This window comes from Pristis pectinata, chromosome 19 (assembly GCF_009764475.1).
Source record: "Pristis pectinata isolate sPriPec2 chromosome 19, sPriPec2.1.pri, whole genome shotgun sequence".
In the NCBI taxonomy this organism is placed as follows: Eukaryota; Metazoa; Chordata; class Chondrichthyes; order Rhinopristiformes; family Pristidae; genus Pristis; species Pristis pectinata.
Window position 1 is genome coordinate 29,205,069 of NC_067423.1, and position 14,220 is coordinate 29,219,288.

Below are 14,220 nucleotides of genomic sequence, written 5' to 3' on the forward strand. Positions count from 1 at the left end.
TGGGATGTTATTTAAGCCCTCTATACAACAGATTGATGCCAAATACCTGTTTTGATTAAGTCACCTTCTGGCTATTAATTAATTCCCGAGACTCATTTTTATAGGACTAACACTCACTCTTAACTTTTTGTTTCTAACTATCTATAGGAACTGTTCCTATATTTTTCAATAGCCTTTTCCTTCCTTGTTAATCCTCAAGTCATTCTTCGATTTCTTTTTTTTTAACTATTCTGTCCAATCTTCTGACCTGCATATATTTAAGCAAATATCAGCAAAAAAAAAATTGGTTTGGTATATTTTTTGTCAAGCCAAAAGAATCTCACTATGTGGAATAGACAACAGTGCATATGATTGAACTGGCAAATACTGGCCAACAGATATTCAAGAGGGCAGAGGCTATCATGTTCTAGTAATGCTACCCACCTGTCTGGCAAATCTATCCTATTGAGTTTTAGTTTACTTACAAGATCATACCATCTGTACTGTGAGTCTGTAAATGCTACGAGCTAAGAAGAAGGACACACAATGTAAACTAGAATGCACAATACTGTAAGGGGTACAAGAACAGAGAGTCCAAGGGAAATGTGTGTAATTCTTTGGAAGTGGCAGAGCAGGTTGAGAAGTCAGGACAGAGTACAAGGCCAAGGAAATTATGAACAACTTGTTCAGCCACTACTGGAGTACTGTGTTCCAAGCACCACACTTCAGGAAAAATGTGAAGGCCTTAGAGAGAGGGTCCAGAAGATAGTAGAATGATTCCATGGATGAAGGACTTTAGTAACTTGGTTAGACTGGTATAGCTAGGGAAAGTTTGAGAGGAGAAGGGTATTTAAGTCATGAATGGTCTATCCAGAACAGATAGAAACTGTTCCTGAAGTTGTAACTTTACTGTGTAGTGCCTTGGAACGAGTCTAAAACAGAATGATTCAATATTCTGAAAAGTGTAAATCACAGAAGTCACTTCAATGCCAACCCTTTAACACTGAATATCAACAGAACTGAATTACGGAATGGACAAGATCAAAAAGCCAACATTTCTTCATAGGGTCCGCACTGAAGATACAAATTCTATAAATCTGATAAACACTCTGCAGGTTACCAGATCTTAAAATAGATGGTGTACAGATGATTCACAAGGATAATATTACTGAACTATATGTCCTCTGGTGCACAACAAATCTGCAGGAATGTTTCCTCAATAGCAGTCACCCTTCCTGGTCTTTGGAAAAGATTCTATACAGGCAGGGCATTTCATGTTTTGAAAGGAGAGAAAATGTTAGAAAGCCACAAAGAAATGGAAAGATAGAGAGGCAAACCTTTCTATCCCTTCCCTGCCACCAGGAATACAATTTTCCATACAATTCTCTATACTTATTAGGCCTTTTGATCAATTCTTTTGTAAATGTAATATCTCAAAAATAATCAAAGTTATCATATGAAAAGTAAACTTGAAAAATACAGCAATTCTCTCTCTTATCTCAAGAATAGATTGAGGTACAAAAGAAAAATTAGACTTGGAGCAAGCTCAATGAATAATCAATACAATATAATTACTTCTGGGACTACTACTTTATTAAAATTTACAATTTTTAAAATTAAAATATATTTATACCAACCTGTTATCTTTTCCTGGGTACATCTGAGTGTATTCAACTCTATACTTTTTGGCAAAGAGCATGAAGGCATTCATTGGTCTCTTGCATTTACTATTTGTGGGAGAAGTGGTACTCAATGTGCTTGCTGTCCCTGAGGTTAGACTTTTACTGGACTTATTATAATTACAAGGCAGGTGTGGTGATCCAGAAGGCACAGAGCCTGTGATCCATTCAGACTTTTCACAATCTGGACTGCTGGCACTTGTCTGGGAAGCACGTCGCTGACGAGCCATACTACTCAGTACATAAACAGCCGAGGAATCCAATGGTGTAAAATCATAGCTGTAGCAGAGAGCAAAGTAGTGAAATTTTTACTGATTATTTCCAGAATTATTTAGCTGCATTAGAGAGTTTGGTTGGTTAAAAAAAAATTTCCCACTGAAATGTCATGCAAAGATTGAACATTAAACATTTTATACACATAAAATGTATCTTCATTATTGCCATAATGAATCATTCAGGCCATATCAAGCTTGATCCAGCCTCCCACTTGCACTATTCCCAAGACCATACTTATTCTTTGCCGTCCTACAGGTCTATTCATACTGGATACCCTGCCGTTACTGCGCCCCACAAGCTGGAGCAGGCCCGGAGTGGTGACTAGAACGCACATGGCACCCACTGCCATGATGCCCTTTTTATACCTTGTGGTTTTCAGACTTTGAACTCCTTTTAAATGTCTATATCAGACAGTTTAAAAAAAAGGATATGAATATATTTTAAAAATAATTACTAAAAAGCATTAGAAGTAAATTTACTGAGAAACAGCTTTCTCAGTAAATTTAAGGACAATGAAATAATCAAACATTAAATAGAGAAGGGAATAAAAAATAAACCACTTATCTGCCCCTACCACTTCACGCAAGGTTGGCCTAAAGCTGACAGATGAATGCAAAGTGAATCTGCCCCTTAAGCTCAGGACGTTTGTGCTGATTCAGTGCTGAGTCCAGCGACAGAGCAGAAGGTCTGATGTCAGTACAGTTTCCTACAGCTTGTCCTGATTTGCATGTTGCAAAGTACCAACACTGAGGTTAGGAACAAACTGGAATCTTTACAGTCAGTCAATCTGGCCTCTCAGTAACGGAACCACTCATGTAAATTTGGCACAGGAACTACATACTCCCACCAATGATGATACTTGCGTGTTCACAACTCCTCAGCCTACACTGCAGAGAAATTTCTGTGTAACAAACAAATCTATTTGACAAAATCCATAGTTTTTTTAATACATCTTTAGAGATCTTGTGTGTACCCTGTTTCACCCATTTCCCACCACTTATCCATTATCATCTTGTGCAACATTTTACAAATATGTAGAATTGCCTGGAAGGATGGAATTTGCTTATCCTGATAGCCAAAGGATCAATTATCAAAGGGAACATAAAATCAGTTTGAACTTATAAAGAATTCACTGAAATTCAGATGTGTCCAATGAGTAACTGGTTCCAGAATATCTTTCATTATTAATTGGAAAACATAAATAAATAAGCTGCATTAACACTGATGATAAATATTTTTTGGAGCTAAAACATCACATGAAATCAACTTTAATAAGTGTCGACTGTAAGATGCATCCTTTTCTCTCAAATGTATTATAATATCAAAATTTCAACCGAAAAGTAATTTCTTGGTTGTCAAATGAGCTAATACAATATAGTTTAATAATAAACGTTACAACAGGAAATGGTCTGAAGGTATGGGATCAGGCAATATTAAATGACAAAGTAGGCTCAAGGAGCTTCATGGCCTTCCACCAAATACTTAATTGTTGAACTCTGAAATCCCATTGCAAGTCCCAATAAAACAATTTATTCAGATTTAAATGTTGCCAATAGTTTCTTCCATCGTGATGTGTTGTATGGAAGTATGTTATGCCTGAATTAATCCCATTTAAATAACCCAAAGTCATGAGAGGTGACCTTTTTTGTATTTAAGTAGTAGTCTGCAATTCTATATTTTTTCATAGGTACGTTATTTAAATTCAAGATCTCACAAACTTATTTGCCAATTACATTCCTAATGTCTAATGCAAGATTTCAGATCCATTAAGTTAAATCTGGAAGCAATGCTATTTTTTAATAACTAAAATCATTGAAATAAATATATTTCTCATCACCTCCTAAATGTGTCAAAAACTCCTGAATCATCAAAGTTGTTGGCATCCGGATGCCCGGGAGGTAGACAGACATCTCCCACTTCCATTTCGTAACATGGAATTCCATGGTGAACCACCGTTAAACTGGGGTAAAAGGAAGACCATCCTGCATTTAAAGAGAAAAGAATTCTATCCCATGTTCTGGCAGGAAAATAATGCATCTATATCATACATTTGGGAATCAATAAATTAAAATCGCAACAGCATTGGTACATTTCTGACCTTTATTTTTCACGTAGAAGGGGTGATCCAATCTGCACTCCACAGTCAATTTGCCATCCTGTGACTTGCCAGGATCAAATGTTAATTTCAGTACAGAACGTCCAAAGGAAATGATTTCGGAGTGTCCCACCAGCTTTAATCCTTCAGATCCATATCTATTTTTCTGTGAAATAAAATTGTTTTCATCACAAATAGCCCACTCCAAACAATTCTTTTCTAACATCGTGCTCTCTATGCGAGTCATTATTAACTGCAACAACAGCTACCAAGTCTCCACTTACTTTGAGCAGATCCCATAGCAAGCAGTTCCTCGCAGATGATGTACCAGTTGTTACCCTGCAAAGGGCTTTCTAGACACAAATCCCATCGAGTGGTGGACCAAACAAGTCCCATCCGCAAATGTGCAAAAAAAGAGAAACTTTGACAGCTGGCTAGGGTACGCCCCCCCACCCGAGTCAACCAGAGCACCTGTGGAAACCCATACTGTCACAGGGAGAACGTGCAAACTCTTTATTTACCACACCGGATGTCAACATCAAACTCTGGTCACTGGAACTGCATGGCAGCAGCGCAAATAGTTGTGATACCAGTTGAACCAAAATCTCTTCCAGCTCACTCCCATTTTCTCAACCAGTCAGCACCACAATATACACTTTTGGAAGAATTCCATAACTAAACATTTCTGGGTCAATGTGCATTTTTTTCCTCAGTTATTATTTTGGTGATTTTATTAAATCAGGCCATGTCTTAAAGACATTCACTTATGTCCCATCATAACCACTGGAATTGGTTGCCCTAAGTTTTGGTGTAACATATTAACATTGATAGAGGATTAAAAAAGCAGCAAAAAAAATAACTGAATAATTGTCTTTTTTTTAAGTTTGGTACACTATTATGAATGGAGTGCCTTTGGGATTAATCCCAAAGGGATTGGCCCTCGGCTATTCAGAATTTAGATTAACGGTTTAAACAAAAAAAGTGTTTTCATGTTTGCTAATGTGAGAAAGTGAACAGTGAGAAGAATTCAAAGAATCTGGAAAGGCTCATAAACAGGATAAGTTAGAAAACAAGAAAGTGGCATGTGGGAGAAAATTGTGAGAGAATCTGATCATTAGTTATTGGCCCAAATTTCACTGGAAAAGACCAGCCACTCAACATTGTCAGTCTCCTGGACTTACCTCATATTGCTGTCCCAAAGTATCTGGGAGTCCAGGAACGAGAATTCGTGGTGACAGTGCTCCCAATCACAGAATGGGGAAGGTGCGCCCATGAAATACCCATGATAGCTTTGATAGTCAGCTAAGTCTGGCTCCTAGCTTTGCTGAATGTCAAAGTTATCAAACTTTTTAATGTACCCACTGAAATTGATTGGGTTGCAGATCCTGTACCACCCGATCTGGCATAGGATCCTGGAGCCAACTGCCCAGATATTGAAAAATACAGCAGTCAACTGGTAGCGAGTTAGTTCAGGACTTCTGCATTTGACGATACATACATGGAGATACAGACATGCTGGCATTTACCAGCAAAATTCCGGTCACTAAACCCAAGCATTAAACTTGCAAAACATTGGATGCAATAAAACTATTTCACAGATTTTATTTCTCAGGTTCAAAAGACAAGTCTTTTCCCTATAGTCTGCACTCTCTCATAATTATCCATAATCATTCTAAATATACAAAATAAAGAAAACAATTATTATGAAATAAAATCAGGAAATATTGAAAACACAAAGTAACGTCAAGTAGCATTTATGGAGATAGAAACAGAGTTAGATTTTCTATTAAATGCTAAGGTTTAGTGTACTCCTGAAAAACCCTTTTCCCTCATGAAAGTCACGGTTGAAAAGGCATATACTTAGCCCTGTGTAAAATGTCTTAATTGAAGTTGTTCTCTGTCTTTAAATGCTGATGATTTAAAACTCTGAACTGCAACTATCTGTGGAAGTTGAGCTCCAAATGGATATGTACCCTGCACTAACTAGATTTTTGACTAAAAATGAAAATAAGCAGAACTTTCATCAATATGGCAATTCTGCCAAACCTGTAATGTTAATGGCACAGCCATGCACATTTTTCCTTTTTTCTGTTAACTGAGAACAGATATATGTATTTTCTTGCAGTACACAAGATTTTTTTTTGACAAGAGCTAAAGCGGGATTAATTCACAGCAATGAAGATTACAATTTCCTGAGAAAGAACCCAAGTACCAGAGTTACTCTTCCGTTCTGGCATGGCCCACAAAGTAAAATATCAATTTCCCAGGAGATTATTGGTGAAAAATGTGAACTTATTAAAATATATTGTGTAAATTTATTCAATTGAATAGAAAATATTCTAATATTTAAGACCAAATAAGCAGAAAATGACCACCTTATGTGCATTGCTTTTTAAGGCTTTTTCATCCTCAGCTGCCAGTTCCAGTTTTGCGAATTCCTCAACATCCAGCCAATCTCTATTATCACCCTTCTGGAAGCGCAGACGCGTCCCTATAACAATTAACAGCAGCTTTCAGACAATGTGCAATATACAAAATATACTTAACACATAAAAAAACTGCAGCTACTAAAATGATGTACTCTTCTCGTGTCCAATGCTGATAACATGATTAATTCTATGAAGGTTTTAACTTTAAAAAATCTGTGTGCATTCTTACCTTTCATGAAGCAGTTCCAAGCAGTTTGTGGCCATGAGTGGGACCAACCAAGTTCATCATCATCTGACAGAGATGACAAACAAAAGATGTCTGACTCTGATTCACTACTCACCTGTTGCAAAATAAAATAGAAGTTATTAATCTTTCACGAGCTTCATAAGCGAACATAAAAATCACACAAGCTATTGTTATCATGATCTACTCCCTCGATTTGCAAATACAGGTGACTCCTGTGTTACGGATGGGTTGCATTCTGAGAATACCATCCATATCGCGATTTTCTATAATGCGAACCACTATATCCCCATTGAATCCCATATTATAAGCTCAGATGCATTCCGACATGATATTTTTATCTCAAATTAGGCCATTTTATCAGCAACAACGAAGTGACCCACCACCATTATTTAATAGCCGAGGCCAACATTCAACCCGGGAGATGGACAAAGCTCGTGCGAAAGAAACAACAAATTTTGTCAATTTTTAATTTTAGTCACTCGATGCTGTGGGGGAATGAGATTTGGATGTGATTTCACGTCTATTGGGTTGGCAGTCACAACAGACTCCCTCCTTTGCCACACCTTCTCCAGTCGAAGGACTCATGAAACGACTTGTCAGAGTACCGCGCTGCCACGTTCTTCATCTACAAGGCATTTTCTCGACGCACAAAGCTGATTGATTAGGCAAAGGTTTAGGAGGTGAGGATATCAGGGAAAGGGATAGGATTCAAGGATCGAAGTTCATGGAAGAAAGGTGGTGTGGAAGGAATTCGGGGTGAATGGTTAAAGGGTGGTGACTTAGTGGAAGTGGAGTAAAAGCCAGGAAATTACTTTAAGGAGCTAGCCATGGCTACTGCAGCTCCCCACAATGCAATGCTTCAGAGAAAATGCCTTGCAGATGAAGAGCACAGCAGTGCTGCACTCTGAGCCACCTGTTCACATGCCCTCGGACTGAAGAGGATATAGCAAAGGAGGGACTCGGATGTGACTGCCAACACAATCAATGTGGTGACATCATATCCAAAGATTTGATTACAAGCATGAATATAAAGTTTATTCATCATTTCTATTACTTTTGTTTTTTTTTCCGCATTGTAAGAAAAGAAAGGTTTGCATATTTGCAAATCAAATCTAATTATATTAAATAAACATACCCTTTCTCTTTTTATATTAGTCTGTTCTTCCCAATGATTTGTGGACAGGCTAGATTCACTTTCTGAAAGAACTGGAGGAGGACGAGCATAGGAATGTAAACTTTTACTTGTGGCCACTATATGCACTGGAGATCTGAAGAGAGAGAAACATAAATGTAGCAATATACTGACAATTAGATATTCAGGATGGCTTCCTTTGTGCACAATTACAGAGCACTGCTGATCAGAACTTATAATTTTCATTAAAACAAAGTCTTAATGGGTTATTGGTGGCTTTTCTTTAAAACTTAAACTAATCAGAGACGAAAAGAAACTAAAAGATTGTAATCAAACATTTAAACAATTCTTTTAATATTAAGTAACATATTTAAAACTTTTTTTTGCATTCTTATTCTGAATTGTTGTTTCAACAGAAAAGGAAGGTATGGATAAGTGCTTCTATTTTCCAAGCTTACTGCAATTTCATGGCATAATAAATTTTGGTTTGTTGTTTAAAAAAAACTTAACATTTTATTATTTCAAGGAGTTTCAAGCGTATCCTGCTAAGTTTCTTGATATTATAGAGGAACCTCCATCAGTAATCCATGCAATTCATCTGGAAAGTTGGGGGTAGGTACTAGAATGGCTCCAATAAAAACCGTACTCCCAATATTTAAAACTAGCCTCACAGCTTATAAATGAGCTCTTTACTTCTGGGAAGTAATACTACCACTTGCATGGATCAAGCTAGCAGTATGGTTTCCAGTTCCTGGCCAATCAATCTGAAATTGTGGCTCACCTTGTTTTTCAATGGAGCAAGTCAGGGGTTCTTAGTTCAGTCTGGTAAAGGATAATTTAACCTCACTCACCTCTCTGCAACAAAACTGGCATCTAATAAGTCAATTTTTTTTTAAGTTGTTTTGTTTTCAAATTGTGAAATGGGGAAACATTGAAGAAAAATCTTCCTCAATTAGAGGCTATACAGATTTAGTTGCATGAAGCATTTGGTAGCCCACAGATTTCAGTAAACTTGGAGTCAAGAATATTTCACATCTTGACCACATCTCAAATGTACGCTACATTCTTCCTTTACTTGTTCACATATTACCATGAATTTTCTGTTCCTGTTTTGAAAAAAAAAGCTGTGATAACAGCATTGTTTTCACCTATGCAATCAACTGTGTTCTGAATAAGCTGTCTTGGTCATGTTCCTATACATGCCAGGGGTCCTCCTCACAGGGCAGTTTATCCTTCTCTCTTTCTGATAATATGCCAAAGTAATCAAACTATGATAACTGGTCATTTGCAAAGAAATCTGATTGAAGTGAAAGCCAAACAAATTATTCCATCTAATGAACTGACAATATGCTCAACTGTTATTCACATCGTCTCTTTCCAAACACCAATCCTTAACTTCTCTTCAACAATTCCACAAGAAAGAAATAATTGTTTATATACTGTCTCTTCCAACTTCAAGGCAACATGAAGCACTAGAGGCAATTTTAGAAACCTTGTTTCTAATGTAATGCAGGAAGCATAAGGACCAATTTCTACACAGCAAACTCCCACAGATAGAAATTTCTGCTTTAGGGCACTGAATCATTACAGACCTATTTGCCTGGAACATCACAGATAACTCTCCTGCTCTTCTTTTAGGTCCATGTGAAAGGAGCAAACAAGACCTCAATTTAATACCATCTCAAAGACAGCATGTCCTACATTACAAACTCCCTCAACCTATCAAGCCTAGATTTTTATGCTCAAGCTACTAGTGTGGAACTTAAACCAACATTCTGATGCAAGAGGTCAGAGGGACATAAAATATGCAGCCTTGGTGCTGTTTCACTGGGTATCAGTTCACTATTCAAGTTAAAGAAGTAACTTGTTTTAGGGACCTGGATTCAATCCTCAATTTGGGTGCTACGTGGAGCTTGCACATTCTCCAATTACTTCCCACATTCCAAAGACATATGGGTAAGTTAATTGGCTACTGTAAATTACTCCTTGAATTCTTTTGCCCTTGGCTACACCAAGGGGAGTTGATAGATATGTGAGACAGAATAAATGGAAGAGCTAAAAGGAAATAAGAAGGGGAATGGGACCGATGGGATTGCTCTGTTGGAGTCAACATGGACCTGAAGAACCAAAGGCCTCCTACTGTGCCATAATAATTATGAAATTTTATTCAACTGACCAATTATTTGTCAATTATAGGGAAAAGTTTCAGATATCTGAATGATTACTAGTAGGCTTCTGTCATCTTTGCAGTTGTGCTGAACTTCTTGTTAAAGTAGAAAAAGATTTCTATTTTAAATTAATTTCCTTTTGCAGTTCAGCACAAATCCTCATGATCCCATTTCAAATATTGTACAACTTTTTTGCTGAACAAGGTATCAAATTACCGAACACTTCTGGGAAATAATTTGAATGCTGTCTTTTTCCATTTTAGGCATACAACTTTCAGTGCCAAATGTATGTTTCCAGTTAATAAGCATAAAATTGTATTTATCCACATTAAAGTTCACCAGAAATTCTTGGACAGTCATTTGAAAATAATATTTTTCCAAGGTGGATTCTTTCACATATTAAAAAAAACAGAATTCAAGGAAGATTCCATAAAGGGCTCAAGGGTTCCAAATTACAAGAGATTTTGCTAAATTAAGATCAGGTAAACCTGATAGATTCAGAGAACATAAATTCAAGATCATCATTAAAAGAAACAAAAATAAATTGAAGAAACTTTTTTTTAAGCAGGACGTCGTTAACATATAATAACATCTGCGACAACTCTTAGAATTAAGGAGATTAAATATTAAGGGGTACAAAAGGCAAAAAGAATGGGATTGTGGATAATGATTTCAGAAAACCAGCACAAATCCTTATTGTGCTGTTACATTCTGAATACCACCCTAAACTTGTTAATTTTGTGTACTTCTAATTAAGTAGCAGGGCACTATTAGGTATATTTACATTTATCCTCTAATTCTTATCCATTAGCAATGAATTTTAGCCAGCTTTTATTTTAGAAGATGGTGGTTTCATTTTAACATGCAAACAGGAAGCTTTGGCTATGAAACTATTAACAAGGGAAAAATCTGTGAATAACCCTCGGGCCACAGGAAAGATAACATCACATATGCCTCTGTGATCACAAAGTAATTAAATGCATAATAGATTGAAACCATAATAAGTCCAGGGGTAACCAAATGGATGGATTGATACAAGAAAAAGGAGGGGGATGGGGGAGATGAGCAGGAAATTAAGTAATCATAAAAGAAATCATAAACCTAGAGACAATGAACAAGTTCAAGACAGCTTGGAACATTTTTCAAGGAACCTGATCAGTTTCAAAAATTTATGATAGGAAATGGATTGTATGCCCAGAGGACACCAAAGACATTCAATAAACTGAAATCATTTAGAACACCTTTGATTTGTATTATGCTCAAAATGAACTGTAAATAAAATGAGCGATGAAACATTGTATTAGCATTTAAACAAGCTGCGACTCGGGAACGATGGCCCAAAATTGCTATAAAATATCTTTCCAGGTCAGGTATTCATAGTCAATGAAAGAAAAAGGAACATCAACCAACCAGCTGGCCATTATCTGATGTTGCAAGGTAAAATATGCCTGTCCTGGTCACATAATCACTTTACAGTATGATTAATAAATAAAGCATTCTATGTAATTTCCCTTTCCAGAATGGTTTGTTTTATCATCTTCAGAGAATCCCAGAAAAAAAAACTGGACTAGATTTTCCCAGGAAAATGAGAAAGATAAAACTGTAATATTCTGAGACATATTAAGAATGTAATTTTTGAAAACCAAGGATGCCCTTTCTGAAAATACTTTCTTCTTTTTCACTTGCTTATACGTTCCATGATAGATAGTGGAACTGTGAGCTCTCCCAAATGTTTGGACATCCCTCCCTAAATATTCCTCCAAATTTCAGAATAGTCACTTTAAGGACAAAGGACAGTCTGACCTAGGCAACTGTGATGATATTGTATGCAATATTCTTTAAGTGCCACCTGTTAAAGTTTCTTGAAGTAGGAAAGGAAATTGCCATTATTGACAAAGTTAAGTACGTCAACATTCACCTGCAAATGGGACTTTAACATTTTCCGCATGACTATTTCCAAGGTGCTCAAGTCCTATAGATTTAAAATCCTTGCTTTCAGATTTATCCATCTACACTATAACAAATCAACTTCAATTCTTTGAGAGCCGAAAAAAATGTCATCTGTGTATTTATCTAATGGGGCACCTTTCTTTCTTTGGGGTTATAGCCCAATTGTACACCACACATGAATGATTGCTGAACAATCTGCCAGTATGTATGGTATGTAGGATCTGTAGGCCTTAAAAACTTGTACAAGCTTTTCCATAAAACTACCACTACAAAAGCACCAGCATATCAACAATAACTAAAAACCAAAAATAACTGGATGTTTCTAAGAACCACACATGGTCACCATATAATCACAAGGCTTGCTTTTACTTTACCAGTGTTTAAAATATTTGACTAACCTTCATCCCCAAACCCTAAAATGTGATCAAATGGAATGGTGCAGGGTTCTATTGGTCTTAGTAGTTTTATTTAAGATTAATCTTTTTTTTCCATTATAAAAATGCTTTGCATTTACTAATGAATATTTGTATTCATTATCAGTAACAGGGGATGTCCAAAGTTGGCACCCACCACCTATCTTTCTGGCCTATGTGCGAAACTGACAACATATACCAAATGGAATGCTTCATGCTCGGAACTCATGATTATTTGAAAATCAATTTCACAAAATCCTTACAACCTCAACAAAACAACCTTCACACCATGATTACCACAAAGAAAAGACCAGTGTCATGTCACACTGGTTATTTTCTTATCCTGTTAATAAAAATGTAAACAGAGTAAAATGAGTAATCAAAAAATAAAATTCCAAAGCTAGGCTTGAACTGAAATACAAAAGTGTATAGATTATCCTAAGAAAAAAAATTTCCATTCCCTAATCATCTTACCCATTATTTATACTTTATACTGTATTATAAACGAAAGGAAATACCATAGAACCATACAGCACAAAACAGGCCCTTCGGCCCACCATGTTGTACCATCCATCAAACCATCATTGACCTAAAATGATCATAAATTGCAACCAATTACAAATTTCATGAAGCAATCATTGAAAGACCACCTTGAAATGGAGAACAGGTCAAAAGCCCTCCACAGGAATAAATAGTGTTGAAGATAGAGGGAAAAACAGTAATTGCCAATTGAAATACAAAATAACTACAGTATAGTGCTTTAGACATTGCCATTTACAATGTCCACATTCTTCTAAAATAATGAAATGAAAACTGCGGACACTGCAAATATGCACTTTAATAAAGTGTTGCCAATTATATTCAATAACAATATTCATACATTTTAAATCATTACAAAATTCTTCCTCTGACTGAAATGGCATTTACACAAACCTGTTGTAAAATGTGCATTGCATGAGAGGACTTTGTGGACTAGTGGCTATATTAGCTAGTTCAGTCAGCCAATTCACACCAGAATCACTGGTGAAAGGTGACAAGGCACTATCAGGTGATTTAGAGGCACACATAGTTCGAGTAGACCTCAGGTATTCTTGATGAGACACTCCACTGCTAAGTTGGAAGGCTGCAGGTATGGCTCTGTCTGTCTCTACAGCTTTTAATTCTGGAAGATCATCTAGAAAACAAGGAACATTCAAAAATTCAAAATGCATTTTGTTCATGATCAGACGATCTGCATAAGAACTAACGTTTCTGGACTATGACCAAAGTTAAGAGATTGGAGTGCTAAACATAATTTGAACAATTATCATCAAAGTAATGTATTACCCAGCTGATAAAGATGGCTCAATCATAAAACTCTTACACTCACAGAAAGCAGAGATCAGGCTACAGTATTAGAACCACAATTCTCCTACTTCTACTGCAAAGACTTTCTGCCAAAAACATCCATCACCCATTTTATCTGCCATGCCCACAATTTGTCAAGCAACTCAGAGAGCTGCTTGGCTTCCTCCCATTCTTATGGCATGCAGACTTCTAAATCAACAGCATTATTATGATAGCTAATGACAAATCTGGGGAAAGAAAGATTGAATATTTTGCCGTAAACATACAGGGAATTGTCATAAAATCTATTCTTCACGATGATTTCCACAATACTAAAACATTTCAAAACATTACTATTCTATATATAGGCTGTAATAAACTCCATGAATTGCACAACCAATTCAAATCTTGATATCTGAAATATCATGCAAAAGCTGTAAACATTGGAAAGCATTAAGCACAGAATGCCAATTCGTAACTAGGAAGACAAAAGCCATCATCTTTCGTCCTCGCCACAAACTTTGTT

At 36.4% G+C, this 14,220-nt stretch overlaps 1 protein-coding gene across 3 annotated transcripts in view; it reads right to left on the reverse strand.

Annotated features, from left to right (window-relative positions):
* The window catches only part of hbp1 (HMG-box transcription factor 1), a 37,547-nt gene that overhangs the window by 11,040 nt on the left and 12,287 nt on the right, over positions 1–14,220 (reverse strand). For all 3 annotated transcript variants that reach the window (XM_052034069.1, XM_052034068.1, XM_052034070.1), the window contains 7 exons: positions 13,302–13,542; positions 7,841–7,973; positions 6,688–6,799; positions 6,405–6,520; positions 4,033–4,195; positions 3,772–3,916; positions 1,617–1,937 (listed from right to left, as the gene is read on the reverse strand). In XM_052034069.1, the coding sequence (XP_051890029.1) occupies positions 1,617–1,937; positions 3,772–3,916; positions 4,033–4,195; positions 6,405–6,520; positions 6,688–6,799; positions 7,841–7,973; positions 13,302–13,542 (1,231 nt within the window). The remainder of the gene's footprint in view (positions 1–1,616; positions 1,938–3,771; positions 3,917–4,032; positions 4,196–6,404; positions 6,521–6,687; positions 6,800–7,840; positions 7,974–13,301; positions 13,543–14,220) is intronic.